The sequence below is a fragment of the Terrapene carolina genome, unplaced genomic scaffold, assembly GCF_002925995.2.
Source record: "Terrapene carolina triunguis isolate 2854851 unplaced genomic scaffold, T_m_triunguis-2.0 Scaffold231, whole genome shotgun sequence".
Lineage (NCBI taxonomy): Eukaryota > Metazoa > Chordata > Testudines > Emydidae > Terrapene > Terrapene triunguis.
This window is the reverse complement of record NW_020664582.1, coordinates 1,584,592-1,600,945: the sequence shown is the minus strand read 5'-3', so window position 1 is coordinate 1,600,945 and position 16,354 is coordinate 1,584,592. Positions and strand designations below refer to the sequence as shown.

General features: G+C 53.2%; 1 protein-coding gene across 1 annotated transcript in view; it reads right to left on the bottom strand.

Moving 5' to 3' along the window:
• Positions 1-6,224: 6,224 nt before the first annotated feature.
• The window catches only part of SRRM3 (serine/arginine repetitive matrix 3), a 76,676-nt gene continuing 66,546 nt past the window's right edge, over positions 6,225-16,354 (bottom strand). Inside the window, exons 12-15 of the mRNA XM_026656421.1 lie at positions 14,173-14,516; positions 12,423-12,635; positions 11,158-11,295; positions 6,225-6,435 (exon numbers count right to left, since the gene is read on the bottom strand). Of these exons, the coding sequence (XP_026512206.1) occupies positions 6,225-6,435; positions 11,158-11,295; positions 12,423-12,635; positions 14,173-14,516 (906 nt within the window). The remainder of the gene's footprint in view (positions 6,436-11,157; positions 11,296-12,422; positions 12,636-14,172; positions 14,517-16,354) is intronic.

The window sequence follows — 16,354 nt, the reverse complement described above, 5'->3', positions numbered from 1 at the left end:
TCCAGCCAAGGTCATTTATTAACGATGGGCCACACACATACATGTGCCTGCTGTTTGGCCAAGATTTCTGCTCTCCAAAATGCACCGTGGCTGGGGGCTGAGACCTCCAACTCATCCCCCCAGCCAGCATTAAACTGCGGAGACCACTGACCTGTTAACCCCAGCGGGATTCAAAGAGGCGGCTGGCTCCTCCCAACCCCCTGAGCCATTGGACCCTCCTGCAAACAAAGGCTGGAAAAGAACAATAAAGCCCAGCCCTGGACTAATCTGCAGCAGCTGCTCCCTCTGCCAGGGGAGGCTCCGATACATCATCCCTCCAGCCAGGCAGAAAGCATGTGGCTCACCGAGATTAAGTGAAAACAACAACAGAGCATTGTCGTGCCGGCGGAAAGAGGAGATTTTGGAAGCCGCCTCGGTGTCCCTGCCTGCCGCCTGCTGAATGACAGAATGATTATTAAAGATGATCGAGATAAAGCTTTGCATAAATGTGTCCACAGGCTGCCCCAGCCCCATTTCCACTCAACAAAATCCCATCGACAGCACGTGGAGTGCCCTCCACAGGGCATCCTGGCCCTCTTCACATTCAAGCTGTCATCCAGGCAGTGCATCGTCCTGCTGCTACTCTGTCCTTCCCTGGTCTGAACTGGTGCAATTACATTCAGGAGGAGCAGCCTCCTTACCGATAGGAGACCTCTGAGCCATTGGTGTGCAAAGGTAAAGAGGTCGTGAGGGCCAGGCAAGGGGGTAAATGGTTGGGCCAGGGTTCATATCTGGAGGGGAAGGATTGGGATTTGATGGCTCTGAAATCTCTTGTGAAATTTTGGCCCCAAGTGGTGGAAATCTCACACGGTCAGCTGATCCCACAGGGTTTTCAGTCCTATCCAAAGCAGGCCCCTTCCTCGTTCAGTTCCAACCTGGAACCAGAACCACATGTTGTATGAAGGGACAACTCAGTGCAACCAGAAGAAGACAATTTACGAGCCTGCAGGGCGGGAACTTGCTGCTTTGATTAACTGCGTCCCAAGAAAGTGGAGAGGAAACTACCACTGAAGGGAGGGGTGGGGCATGGCTCCATCCCATAATACTCCTTACCCCGACTTCTCCAGTACGGTGAGGACACTGAGGCAGGGGAACTTCATTTAGGTGTTGTGATAAGCCATGGCCTAGGTGTCAGCTGAAAATTGGCAAACTCACAGCTGGAAGCCAGGCCAATTCATTTGTGTACTAGTATAGATCAAAGGTATTATTAAATAGATAAGAATGTATTTGGGGTTTTAAACATCATGAAAACTAATGGGATGCTGCATGCATTGTTTTCACTTATCTGTATCCTGTTAGAATGTAATGGCAAACATTGATGGCTCATTTAGTTACAGGGGTGTTACAATGTCAAACAAGGAAGAAGCCTTGTGTAATGCCAGTGAAGAACTTTAACAGGACAGTGTTAATTCTTGTGCATTTGAAGGCAAGTGGTCATTGTGCGTGATGGTCCGAGATCATCAACGACTCTACATGCATGCCTCTCTCTCCGTCCTCAAAGAAAGAGCCCATGTGGGGAGTGACCCTGTCAGCTTGGTTTCTGCGAGAAGAAGCTATAAGTAGGGACACAAGAGAGAATTTTTCATCTCTGGACTGTTTGGATTCTAACAGGGCCGAGTAACTGAGTGAGGAGACTGAGATCCTCATAGTTCTTCTGGGTAGCCCTGAGACCCTTTCGGGAAACTGGCAGATTACTACACTTCTGCTACTATTTGGAATTATAGACCATGACTCGCCTATAGATATATTTTACCTGCTTTAACCTCTCAATAACTTACTTCCTTTTCTTAGCTAATAAACCTTTAAAATTGGTTACTGGCGTTGTCTTTGGTGTGAGATCTGGGATGCAAATCAACCTGGTGAGTGGGACTGGGTGGAACCTGGTGGTTTTTGTGAGGAAATGACCATTTATCAGATAGTCCAGCTTGCCTGGGTGGCAAGCTAGCCTGGAGTCTCTAAAGGGACTGTCTGTGACTCCATTAGAAGACTTCCATAGTACTTTGGGAGTTCACATTTATTACTGGGTTGGTGAAATCTAATTCTAAAACATGCCACCAGTTGGGGGTTTGTGCTGCTTTTTGACATTCTGCCCTGAAGTTGGCACTATGGTCATGACTCACTCCAGACACGTGTGTTTATTATGCTGTCTAGTCTTGTGTATCGATCATGCTGTTAAGTACAGAACAATGGGACTTTAGGAGCCGATGCAAAGTCTGTACGCGTATGCTCTGTGCTACACCTATCATGTGCCCCTGAAGAGTTAACGTGTGAACCCAGAGTGCCAACATGGCTAGAACTCTGGGAAGGGTGTGCATAAGCTTCTGAGGAGGCCAGCTCTGGTCCCCAGGCTGGGTCGTTGAACCATAGAGGTCTCAGTTCTCAGGAGAGAGTGCTAGACAGAGGAGCTGTATCCTGAGATTGTGCCTAGAAACCCCAAGTGAGGGGCAGTTCCTGGACTCTGTTCAGAGTCTAGAGGCTTAAAGCATGTGGCAGATCCTGGGCTGGGGTAAATTCTCATGGTGCTGCTGACACCACTGGAGCCCAGTCACTTTTCAGCAGCTGAGGGTCTGCCCCGATGTTTCCTGAATGCTGACATCTGGCAGGGCAGTGATTGGTGGGGGAAGGAGTATGTGGCTGTAACCCCATCTGGGCTATCAACGGGGTTTGAACCTGGAACCTCCACTGCTAAAAGCTTGGGCCTGTACTGCTGGAGAAAAAAGGAATGAGTCCATCTGTGGGAACCTGTGGAAGCCTGTTATCAGCTGATGTGGACCTGAAGGCGGACAAAGACACTGGCGCCCCAGTTTTACAACCTGCATGGGCCCTCATCAGAGTAGGAACTCAGGACTTCCAGTGTTTAAAGCACGCATCTAGGAAACAGCTGTAGTACACGCTTCGCTTATCCTCCTGGGGGGAATGGAGCAGGACAAAGTCCGATGCTCCCTTAGTGCATATGATGCCAGGCACCTCTAGGGTGACACCACCAATCTGACTAATTCCCTGTGCAAACTCAAGGAGAAGGAACGGCTTATAAGTGAGGAGGACCAATAAGGGATATGGGACCAAGAAGGAGGACCAATAAGGGATATGGGAGGAAGTGATCAAAGAGAGACTAAAAGAAAAGGGGGGGGGGAAATCAGGAACTGGAACTTACAGGAATAAATGCCAACGCAGCAGCAAGAAGGTCATTCCAGGGACCTGTTGAATTTATCAGAGCACAAATGCAAGAAGGATAAGAAAAGTAGAAGTGCCGTGTATGCCCAGTGGGAGAAATTCACCTCTAGAGCTGAAGGTCCTGCACCAGGCCTCAGTGAATTTCACCCAGAGTGAGAGGAGTTCTTGCCCTGCAGGGTTCCACTGAGATACATCAGGAAAGCAAAGATCTATAAATCAAATGCTTAGAAGTGATCAGGGGACACTGCATGGACAAGGCATTTGAACTTATTTCGCAAAGCAAGTTTGGAAGAAGAGACCCTGGAGGGATTCTAGCTGGGGAAGAATGGGCAAGGTAACCGAGGTGGTAGCACATAGGACTAATTGGGCAATGGTTTTCCCATCGCATGAGGAATTCTGAGATTTTTGAAATGTTCCCGTCCTGGAGCAGGATGAAAAGTCAGTCTTGAAAATTTTCTGAACCAAACATTTTCCTGTTTGGGTCAATCAAAACGTTTCCTTTGGATTTTCAACCTGCTTTTCTTTCTTCTCACCTTGCCTTAGTCTGAAGTCGCTAACATTTTTGGAACCAAAAATCATTTTGCCTCAAAATACTGAAACTTTCCTGTTCAAAAAAAGTTGGAATTTTTTGCAAAAAATGTTTGCAGTGAAAGATTTAAACTAACCCTGGTTCATGAACGGTTTTAACAAATCGGCATTTTTTGGCAAACAATTCTCTGACCAGCTCTAGTGGCCCTCCCGTGGGAGTCTGGGGTGGAAGCATAAAGGGGAATCGCCAAGCAAGGCTCTGTCTTTGGAATTCAGGTCAGGATTTTGACATTCCTCCCCATAACTCTGAGGGTGTATATACGTTTTGGTAGGACCTAGAGCCCTCAACTCTCACACACTGAATGGCATTCCCTGCCCGCAGGTGTTTACAGTCTAAATAAGCAAGACTCACAAAGGGAGAAACTGAGACACAGAGCGAGGGGATGTGACTTACCCAAGGCTACGCAGCAGGGTAGTGGTAGCGTCAGGAACGGACCTCGCATCTCTCAACACCTAGTCCAGTTCTTGCCACGCTAAACCCTGCTGTCTCCCTTGGTCCAACATGGGTCAGGCTCCTCACTCATATACATCAGTCTGTGCCATGGTGCTATGTAGATATAATGGATGTCACTAGGTTGTAACTAACCCTTGCACGGCCATGTCCTGAAACAATTCTGTTCTGGACGGGTAGCTTATCCCCTGGCTTGCCCCCCATGGCACTCAGGATAAAACCCTTTCCCTTAAACTGGGGAGCAGGCAGTCACCCCCTGAAGTCAATGGGACTAGGCGGGTGAATAAGTGCTCCCCAGGGCCAGTGTGGGGTTCACACCCTGGGCCTGGGAAGAGGCCTGCGACCAGTACGTACTCGACTCTCTACAACCTCTTGCGTGGGGTAAGGCATGGCTACTCACCAGGGCAGGAGGAAGGGAGCCAGGCGCTGGGTTCTCTGATGCACACAGCCCCCCCCCCCAAGCTGGAGGATGAAATGAATTCCCCGAAAAAGGCAGCACCCATACTGGAAGACGAGCTCCCCGGCTCAGCCTGCCATGCTGGGGGACGCAGCGCCTGGGGCCCAAGTCCTGGCATGGGCCATTCTCATGGTGAGAAGATGCTACCACTGCCAGTAGTGTGACTTGAGGTCATGTAACTGTGACTCCTGTGAGCTCCGCTGCACCGAGCCTGGCGTTAGGACGGGTAAAGACTCCACTGCCGTGCTGGAACGTGCTGCTATTCTACTGGGGGTGACTTGCCACGGAGCTGCCACGCTCGTCCCACCGGGAGCAGGTCAGAATGCACAGGGTTCTGCAAAGCACCCACATGGGATCGGCTGCACAGCTGGGGTGCTCACGGACCTTCCAACCGCACGCGCCCTCCATAACTTTTCAGCGGGGCCTGCATTGTAGCCGGGTGCTCTCTTGTCGGCCACGGTCCCAGAGATTGGCTGATGGCATCAGCACCCCCCAGCTGCCTGCTTCGCCGGCCAACGGCAGAGGAGAACTTTGTTCAGTGGAGGCTCGTTGGGCGGTGTGTAGCTCCGGGAGGTGGGGGATGCCCCAGGCCGCCTCCCACGGGCCGATCCAGGCCCAAGCAACTGGAGCTGGCCCAGCTTAGCCAGGGATTTTAGGTGGAAGCAGCGACTCCTCCGCCATGCCAGTGTCCAGGAAGAGCTGGGACGTTTCTCTGGATTGCATCAATCCCGCAGATCTAGTGTCCCCTGCCCCCCCCCTTTCCTCCCCCTCCCCCACCTCATCCTACCTGCTTAATCCCCCCTCCAAAATGTATACAGTTGTGCTAAAAAAAAATAAATTAAATGAAATAAAGCGTAAGGCCCTGTGACAGGCTTGAGCAATATAAATAGAAACAATCCACACACACCCCCCCCCCCCCCGTCCCCGGGCTTTTTTTTCAGGGAAGGCCCTCTTCCCCCCCCCCCCCCCACCCCCGTTCAGGAGGGTCAGGTCCAAGGTGTCTGTTAAATATTTTGTTCCCTTGCTCCATACCCTCCCCTCCCCACCCTGGCATTTGTTTGTACAAATGAGAAGACCCCCCCCACTCCCCAAAAATTCATGACGTTTTGGAGTTCGCCCCACCCCTGGTGCTGGGCAACTGCAGGGTTGTATTTGCCCAGTCACTGGCGCCTGCTGGGGGTAACATCAGCCTGGTCCCCTCCTCCACTGTCCTGCATGTGCCTTCAGCCAGGACAACACCGGGGGCTGGGCGCTGTCTGCGTCCCACTCGTCAGCCTCGAGGGCCGGCTGTTAGCAGTTGCCCCTAGCCGCACCCCCCGCCCCGATCAGATGTCTCCCCTCCTGGGCTGGAGGGTCTCACCCGGCGGCTCCTTCTCCCTCCTCGAGGAGAAGGTGAGGATGTGCTGGAAGGACCCGGGTGGGAGGGGTGGGCACGGAGGCTGGTGACGGGTGGGGCCTAGGCGCCCTAGAGCCAACGGGGTCAGGGGGCGAGAGGGGGGCATGCCTGGTGCTGGCTCAGAACCCCACGCTCTCCGAGCTGCTGCGGCTGTTGGAGCTGGGGCTGGGGCTCGGGCTGCGAGAGCGGCTGTGGGGGCTGCGAGTCCGGCTCCGGCTGGTACTGTAGCTGGCGTAGCTCCGGCTGTAACTCCGGCTGTAGGAGTAGCTGCTCAGGGAGCTGGAAGAGGAAGGGCTGGGTCTGTAGTAGGGGATCGGGCGCTTGCGGGCACTGCAAAGGAAAGGGAAACTGAGTCAGGGCCAGGCAAGGCAAGACAGTTGGATTTGGTTCTGGGCTTTGGCTTGAGCACAGAGGGGGAAGCTGGGGGGGAGGGAGGGCGGCTGTAGTTTAGGGCCAGCTGAGTCCCACGTTCACCTCACAAACAAGTTTAGATTCAGATCTGGATCCAAATGTCCTGGCTCAATAGGCAGGACCCAGGGCCAGGACTCTGCCCAGCTCAGCAGTTTCATGGCGTGGCTCCAGAGCGGAAGGTCTGGCGGGCAGTCGGTGCTGCTGCTAGGGGACAAGAGGCCCTGGGGGCCGTGGCTCACACCCATGCATTGCAGAGGCATGAGCAGCCTGCTGTGTTAATCTCCTCTGAGGCATCGCCTCCCCAAACCCCACAGCCAGCCCCCCGGCTGCCCCCACCGTGCCCAAGCCGTGACCCTGGGGTGTTAGTCCTGGATTAGGCAGCTATGACAGAGCAGGAAAAAGGTTAATTGTAGCGTGTGGTTTTTTTTCCCCTGACACCAAAGAGTTAAAGCGGCTGAAAAACAGAAGTTAGGGATTAGTGGGAGGGCTGAGCTGCTGCTAATTCCCTGGCGGGGAGCGCAGAACAACCCTGCCCTTGGTTCTCCCCAGCCCCAAGGGGAGGGTCAGCCGGTAAAGTCTCTCCCTGCTGTGGGGAGAGGGCCAGGGCCAGCACCCCTGAGGCACTGTGAGAGGGGAAGAAACGAAGGGGCAGCTAAGAACTGAGGGAAAGGAGAGCGGGCTTCCTGCAGGATTGGATCTCTTCACCCCACCGCTCCCTGGTACCTTTTATGGGCCCCCAAGCCCTCCCCCATGGAATCTGTGACCTGCAAACCTTCCCCCATGGATCCTAAGGCCTGTGGCCTCCAAACCCTCCCCCTTGACCGCCAGACACTGCTAGGATGCTCTCTCATGGACTTCCATGTCCTTCCCCATCGGCCTCCAGGTGCCTTTCGCTGGGGGGTCCCCTAAACCTGCCCCAATGGCCCTCTACCCCACCCCACTTCCTCATCACCCTGCCCCATGAGCCTTACGCCCTTCCTCAGCTGGTCTCCTCCCAGCACAGTCCCCATTCAGCCCGCCCCTCTTCCTCGGCTCAGCCCCATTCACAAACGCCTCGCCCCACCCCAGATTCAGAGGGCAGCTCCGGCGGGCAGGGGGGGGAGGCGCCTCAGGGTGTTAGCCCCTCAGGCCCCCAGCTGCAAGGCTCTCTGCAGCCGGCAAAGGCAGGGAGCCAGGATGCTGGCCCCGGAAGCCCACTCGATCAGAAGTCGCAGTCCATCCCCCCCATTCGCAGGCTCAGGCCAGTGGGGCTGGGGCTACCAGCAGGCAGTGAACGGGTGAGGAAGGAGTGAATGTCACCAACCCGCCCCCGGCACACCGCCCGCCCCGGTGAGTGATGTTAGTGGGAGCGAGAGCGCGAGACAGACGGCACAGACACAGCTTCGCGCTGAAGGCCTCACACTGTGAATTCAGGGAGACACGGGGAGGGGGGTCCTGGGCACCATGGTAACCAGGCCCGCGGCGACGCTCTCCGCGAGGAACCTTGAGACGGGCTGGAAAAGGAGAGGTTGGCATCAATAATGGAGGGGGAGGAACAGGTCAGACAAACACCCGGGGCACAGATGCAAACACGGACGCTCCAGGCGCCTGCTGAATCGTCCCGTAGGCTGGCGGGGGCTTGGTGCTTCTTTGCAAGCGAAAGTCCCTGAGGCATCATCCCGTGTGTCTATGGCTGCCCCATTCCTGCAGTATCTGGGCACCTCGCCAGCTTTGCAGCACTGCTGTGAGGCAGGGCCAGGCTTTTAGTCCCCATTTTTACAGAAGGGGAAACTGAGGCACAGATGGGCGCCGTGACTTGCCCCAGGTTCCACAGCAAACCTGGGGCAGAGCAGGGAACTGAGCGCAGGGCTCCCACATCCTAGTCTCATGCGCTAACCCTTGGACCTATTTGGGCCAAATGCCCCATTTCTGCCTCTATCCACCTCCCAGCCTAGCCAACCCCAAACAATCAGGACTCAGGTTCCCCCCCCCCAAAATCATGAGATTGGCTTTAAACAAAAATCGCACGATTGTGACTACAGTAAATGGCAGGGGCTGTTTAGTTGCTGGCTGGGTTTTATGCCTTCAGGGGTTCACGGTTTCAGGCTTTTTCCCACCAGCGCAAGGGCTAGGCGCTCCCTTTTCTTAAAAAAAAAAAAAAAAAAAGCTGAGCTTCGCTGTAATCACAGGACTCCAGCAGCTGGGGCTTTAAGAGACCCACCCAGCACTGCGAGACTGGTAATAAAATCATATGACTGGGAAAGGCTGCACCAGGGCTGGAATCCACTAACACCATGGGGCCCGCCCCCAGGTCCCTTGTATGACAATCCTATCCAGCCCATATCTTGCCTTGTGGGAGGCAGGGAAGGGACATAGCAGGACATGTGTCTAGGGTGATTTGGAGGACCAGGACTGAGCACCAAAATAGGACTGTGGGCCCAATTCTGCATTGCCCTGTGACAACGCCCATGGCCTCCCCGGGGGATGCAGGAAGTGCAAGCCAGCAGCAAGCTTGCCTTGTTACTATAAACCCTATAAACTCGCGTCAAGGTGACTCGTGGGGTGCTGGGGTGGAATGGCGCAACAAGCCCCCCAAAGCCTCCCTCGGACTCTGGAAATGCAGGGCCTGGTGAGGCCGGAAGCTGCGCTGCAGAGGTTTGAAACTGGCCTAGGTCTTACATCGGGGACTCTCTGCCCGTCCCATCCAAAGGGCGTCACTACAGCTGAGAGAAGGCACCAGATGGCTGGGTCCCCGCCTTGCCCTCTGGAGCTGGTGCCATGGTACCATTGCTCTCTCATTCATAGAAAGGGAAGCTGCCAGTGGCCTCACCCCACCCATACACCCTCCAGTGGCTGATGCCATTACAGCCCAGAGCACCAGTGCAGACGGGACAGGACACTGGAGCATCCCAAAATCCCAGGGAACTGAAAATACAGCACTTTTTTATGGGGAGCTACATCCATTCTTGTCAATAGGGTCTCACAGCCAGGCCCTGTAGGTTTCACAAACTCAGAAATCAACCCATCTGGCAAACTTCCAGTACCTCCCCTTCATGGAGGAAAAAAACCATTAGATCTGAAAGGCAGCTTCAAGAGACGATGGCTTAATTACACTTGGGGATGGGGGACGGGCAGAACCCCAGGTGAGCTCCGTACAGTGCCGTAGCAATAAGCCATGGCCGTAACACGGATTATACACACACTCATCACAGGCGCAGGAAAGCAAGTTACTGCTCCGTTCCCAATGGGGTCACCTCGCAACACAGCTTCTCTTTTGCACTAACTAGTTGACTTGCTTCATCAACCTGACCCTGCAAACCCACACCTGCGTAACTTCAAGCAGCCCCAGAACATTACATGGGTGCGTAGCTCTTTGCACGGCTGGGGCCTGGGTACCCGTGATGGCACGTGGTGCTCTAAAGATATGGGGCCAAGCTTCCTGCTGGTGCAAACGGGTGAACACGCCTTCGACTTCAGTGGTGTTTTGCCCATTTACATCAGCAGGGAAACTGGCCCATAATAAGGCAGGACTGCACTACTCTAACATAGCAAAGCCAAATGAGTTACAGGGGTCAAGAACACCAGCATTTCACACCATCATGTGTTTCGTTGGCTTCATATACAGAAAAGCTATAGGAGAAATCCACAGAGCTTTAGCTCAGGGGTTCTCAAACTTTTGTACTGGTGACCCCTTTCACATTGAGTGCGACCCCTCCTAATAAATTAAAAACACTTGTTTATATATTTAACACCATTATAAATACTGGAGGCAAAGCGGGGTTTGGGGTGGAGGCTGACAGCTCGCAACCCCCCCAGGTAATAACCTCGTGACCCCCTGAGGGGTCCCGACCCCCAGTTTGAGAACCCCTGTTCTATCTCATTGCACTGGTACTAATTTTCCTCTCCTCTCCACCTCTTAAGCCTTGAGTCTAATTGTCATGGGCAAGTTAGTGCTACAATTCTCACCACATGGCCTACGGCTGGTTTTCCATAAATCCAGCTGTCCAAGTATCTCACAATTGACAGTAGCTAGAAACAAACAGGTTAGAAAAGGCAAATCTCAGTTTGAGGTTTAAGTTTCTAGCTCTGAACAAGGGTCTAGACTTTCAAACTGGGTCTGGTCTCAGACTAAATATTGGAATTTAGGACTGGGATCCGTTTAATTTCAAAGAGGGGGAGATTCTGCATTTACAGCTCAAGAGAGAAACAGATCTGGGGCAGGATCGTTTGCTTTACAATATAAATAAAATGTTGTTAAAAGAAAATCTGTATTTATTTACTTATTTTGAAGGAGCTTAGAAGCTTGTAATGTTGGTATCTATCTATCTATGCCCATACATACTCATCTATCTATCTAGCATGAGGCTCACGGTTCGCCACAGAGGCCTTGTCTAGATTAGGATTTGGACAGTGCTAGCTAACACATGTTAACAGCCTAGTGTAGACAAGGCAGTGAACCTTTAACACCTGGGAAATTGATTGAATTAACTCTTTCTTTGCTGACCAGCTGCAGCAACCTGGGCTCTGTCTTTGCAGAGGAGCAAAGGGCATTTTGGGGCAGACACTGGGGGTTTGAGGCTATCAGTGAATGAGTAAAACCCCTGAGCTGAGCCAGACCTGGACCCTGCGGGCTGAGCCCCTGACCTGTACCGTGAGAGCTACCTTGTAATTCTTCTGGGCTCCATGAAGCTGGGCGAGTCACGCCTCCTCTTCCTGATAGGGGAATAGCTTCTGGAGCGGCGCCTGGCCCGGGCAGGATCCGTGTCACTGTGCCGTGTTCGGGGCTCGTTGTCTTTCTCTCTGGATCCAAACCACACATGTTAGCTGGGTCTGCATGCACCGTGGTGTGTGTGCGTCTGCTACAGGCCTATACGTATGCCCTGTGTGAGCTGTGGCTGTGAGAGTCCATATTTACTTGTGTATACACGCTGACCCCATAGGTGGGTCATGTGTGGGAATGGAACCCAGGACCTGTGGAGTTAAAAACCCAAACCTCTACTGGTTGAGCTAAAGGAACAGCGCCGGTAGTTTGGAGGCAGTAGCAGACTCATAAACCCCTTGCCTTGTCTAGCTAATAGGGCGAGACGAAGAACCACCCCATGTTAGCATAGGTTACAGCTGTGACCACACATGGCTTCCATGGGTAATACAGAAGTTGGCGCTGGAACAGGTCTATTCGGTCCCATCTCGTCCACCTCACAGGGGCCAGTGCAGGACTCTGACTGCTTTAACTGTCCCACGAGATGGGGCTTCCATGGCTTGCCCACCTGTGTGTATCTACACCCAGACATGTGGGCAGGCTGGCTGCAATGGGGCTAGCCCTGGGGACCACGCCGAAGCCTCAGCTAGTGTAGCATGGGGCAGCGTCTCTATGGAGCTGGTCACCCCCAAGCTGCCCTGGTTGCCTTCAGATCTTCACCACCCCCTTCCTGATCCATTAAGCCCTGTGTGGTTTGGGTGCTGAGCCTCTTAGAGATGCTGGTCTCGCTCCCTGGCCTCCTTACCCCAGCCACTGAGCTCAGCCGGGAGGCTGGCGCTGATTACCCCTTGACGAGCATGTACAGAGAAGGGAAAAGATGTTCCCAGTGAAGGATGTGGTTTCCGTCACCTTGGTCTGACAGAGATTGTTGCCCTTCTGGGACATTTATTTACTCAGGCCTCTCCTGATTGGATGGGTTGGTGTGTAAGGCACTCACGCCTCTCCTGATTGGATGGGTTGGCGTGTCAGGCCCATGTCTCCATGGCTACATCTGTCCCCATGTGTGTGCTGGTGTCCTTGTGCGTGTGTGAACACTGTCTGTGTGCATTTCTGTGCCCAAGCATCTGCTGGCGTCCTGACTTGTGCCTTTGCCAGTTGTCTCTGTGCCCATGCACCGCTCCACCTCCCGTGATCCTGTCTGGGGGGACGTGTGCCGCTGGGGCCTCACCTGCTTGCGGTTTTTTTCTGCGATGGAGACTGGCTCCGGCTCCGTGCTGCTCTTTTCTCCCGGGATCGTGACCGGGATTTGGATGGGGAGCCGCTGGAACTCCAGGAGCTGCTACGGGACAGGCTCTTCCTTCTCTCGGAGTTGTGCCTGGAGTGCTTGGCTGGTGACTGGGAGCAGCTGTTTGGCCTGCCCCGGTGGTGTCTGTCCTTCACCCTGCAAGACCATTGGATCAGACAGCCAGTCACTATCTCAGCCCCATTCCCTGTCACCCGCTGGCCTCCACCATGTTTCCAAGGAGACAGGAACACCCCAACCCACTTCCAGTTGAATCCCTTGAGAACAATGAGGTATGGGGATCCAGGAGCAACAACAGTTAGGGCCCGATTTTCAGAAGTGCTGGGCACCCATAATGATGTCAATGGGCCCTTTGGGTGCTCTGAAATTCAGGCCATGAACATTCAGTGACCCCACACAACTGTGTCAATTAGGGTGCCCATCAATGACTAATGTGGGGCTAATCATAATTCTTCTGCTGCCAAGGCACTCCGTATACCGTACATAATTAACCTATGGAACTCACTGCCACAAGATAATACTTAGGCCAAGTTTAGCAGGATGCGAAAAAGTCAGAGACCGTCATATGACTAATAGGGACCTCAACGGTTCCACTAGATGCGACAAATATTTGTGAAAGGGATACAAATCCTCATGCTTCAGGGCATAAGCCTACCACTTACTTTCAGGGGTCAGGAAGAAACTTCCCCAAGGAGCAGATTATTCCATTATTGTCCACTAAGGGGTTTCTAGCAGCTTCTTCTGAAGCATCTGGCACCAGCCACTGTGAGGACACAGGACTGTATGGACCAATGGTCTGATACGGCCTAGTGATACCTGTCTTCCTAGTATTGGGAAACGGAGGCTACAGTGGTTTTGGGTTGCCGTGGATAGTGTCTGATCCTGATTCTCAGGGGATTGCCATGCGCTCCACAAGAAGACCAGAAGAGAAGCAACTGGAAGCAGCTTTTCTCCTCTGGGCACGTTTCCCTGCAAACCTGGACTGTGCACACCTGAAATCTGCACCTCTAGGTCTGGCCCTGCTCTGATTCCATTTCCAATCTATAGACAGGGCAGATAAGGGAGGGCCGGTGGGGGTCCCGCTCACTTGGCCAGTGAATCCTGTGCCATGAAAGCCCGCTATCCAGCGTACATTTCCCCTTCCTTAATGCTCCCACCGAGCCGAAACGATCCGTGGTGTGAATACCCTTTGGAGCTGGGTAGCCTGCGCTCACATCTCCCCTTTAGCAGCTCCTCCGCCTAGCGGGTGGATCCCCGCAAGCCAGCCCCTCCAGCGCCAGGATCATTTCCGGCACTCTTCTCTGTGCTGCTTCCAGCCAGCCAGTCAAACGTTGCCCCACGATCGCACCACCACCATCAGCTCCAAGGCCTCTGCTTAATGGGTCTATCTACCCACCCCATGGCATCTCCGCCTCTCGCACGCTTTAATGTCTTTACCCGGCTCCTGCGTGGCTGGGCAGGGCTACGAGCCCCGTTGGACAGGCAGGGAACTGTGGCCCGGAGAAGTAACGAGACACCCAGGGGAGTGCAGGGAGTTTATGGCGGGGCAGGGACTTGAACCCAGCTTTCCGGGGTGAAACGCCAGGCGACCTCACTGGTGGAGGATCAAGCCCTGCAGGCAGCAACCGGGCTCTGAGCTCTCCAGGGCCCCTCCCTTCATGGCCCCGACTCTTACTTTTTCAAGTGCGCCCCGTGGTTCTTCTCCGCCCCCCGCGCCGCCGGGTAGGGGTGCGAGCAGGCCGACCCGTCCGAATCGCTGCTGTAGTCGGTGTGGCTGAGCGAGTGGGGCGACTCCTTCTGGGCGGAGGCCTTGCCCTCGCTCCTCCCCTTGTGTTTGTGCCGCGACGCGGACCGGGAGCGGCGGCGGTGGAGGTACTTGTCCCCTCCGGAGCATCGGCCTCCTTTCTCCGGCGACACCGACCGGGGGCTTCTGGGGCCACGTCTGCCACCCTTGGAGCGGGGGGAGGGCGGCTCGGTCTTGACGTGCCCCCTGGGAGAAGGGGACGTGGAATCCAGCCTCTGATGGGAAGAAAGAAAACAGGGGTGGGGAGGAAAGAAGAGAAGACAGAAGGGGACAGAGGTCTTTAAAGGGGAACCCCAAGCCAGAAGTGCAATTCACAACGTCAACGCACATTGCATAAGGCAGGCTACACAGAACTCTACTCTGAACCTGCCCTCCTGCTCAGCCTTTCGACCTCAACAATGTAGCTCATGCAAATCTCCGCATGCAAAACACAAAAGAAATCCATAAATCAAAACCTGGGAGACGGGAGGGGGACTTCAAATGAAAAACCATCTGAAACGGAGTTTAAAAAACCCCAAAACCAACTGTGTGTAAACACCAAACAAACTAAAACAATAAAATAAGAGAGAGGTTGGAGGGGGGAAATAAATTGGACACAACGAGGAAAAACCAAACCAAACCGGGATGATGAAGGAAGTGGGCCTGAGGGGCAGGGATGGAGTGGAGGGTCTTATATATGGTGTTTGGGTTGAAACAAACCAAGGTGTGAGGAAGACAGCACAGAAAGATGGCGAGGGGCGGGGCCGGGAGGTAATGGGGCGGGAGGGAGGGGCGGGAAAAACAAAGTATAAAAAACAAAAAGAAGGAAGAGAAACATTAAAGAAAAAAAAAAAAAAAAAAGAAAACTCCACAAATGTCATCATTACTGAAATAAACGAATGGTTCTGAACTCTTCCTGGGAAACTGGTTTTATCTGTGACTGCAGAACCCTGCTGAGTTCCCATCAGCGCTCTACATGGACTCCTCTTTCTGCTTCCTTTTCCTTTCCTTTTTGTTAAATTCTGATTTTTTTTTTTTTTAAGTCCCTCTTGGTTAACATCCACTTACCAAAAAAGTGGCATTTCCTCCTTTAGTAGGTAAGGTATGAAGAGAAGGGAAAAGCGGGGCAATATAAGTGCATCATTAGATTCACAAAAATGCAAGAGAGAACGAGAGAGAGAGAGAGAGAGAGAAAGAGAGAAAGAAGAGAAATAAAACGAAACAACTCACTTCTCCTAGGCCTCGGAAACATCAACCATGTGAGAAACCAACTCTAGCTGGATTTGTGTTTGCATCAGCCCTGCTTGGTTTGGTAAGCAAGTTCAGCGTAGGAGCACCTTTTTTGGTTGGCTGGACGGCTTTTACTTAAAAAATCGAGTTCAAAGCCTTTAGTGGCTGCGTATTTCAGCCAGCGCCCTGCTACGTAGGCATTCAATAGCATGGTATCGGCCTGCCAGATCAGCAAAGGCCTCTAAGGAATTCTTTAGAGTAGGGCAATGAAATCCCATGGTGTGGATGGGAGCGGGGCAGTAGGGAAGTGGTACCAGCAAGGTTTTTTTTTTTCCAATGGTAATATTCCAGAATCTAACCAATGGCCCACGTGGCACAAGAGAGGCCTATGAGAAAGCAGCACAATTGTACATTGACTCTTAACTATATGGTATGAGCCTGCGTGTTGGCTTGACTCCCATCTTGCATGGAATTACTGTGGCTTGATATGAAATACACACACACACGGATTTGCACATGAAGAACTAACTTCTGGGGCCTCGCAGTACATCAGCAAAGCGAAAGGGGGGAAATGGGGCACTTGCTCCCCTGATTTTAAATCAGTGGAAGTAGGAGAAAATGCCGCTGACGCTGCCTGGAACCGTGGGTGTAGCAGTCTTCTCATTCCGTTCCGACTGGGTGAAGACACCCCCTGACGAATGAGCTGCGCTGCCCAGTGGGGGCTGACAGCTCAGCTAGCCTATGACTACAACAGACACTGTGATCAGCCTAGTGCACCCCGCTAAATAAAGTGAATCAACAAACGGTGTCTGTTGTTGTGCTGCCTCCCTGCCCGAGGGGTTCG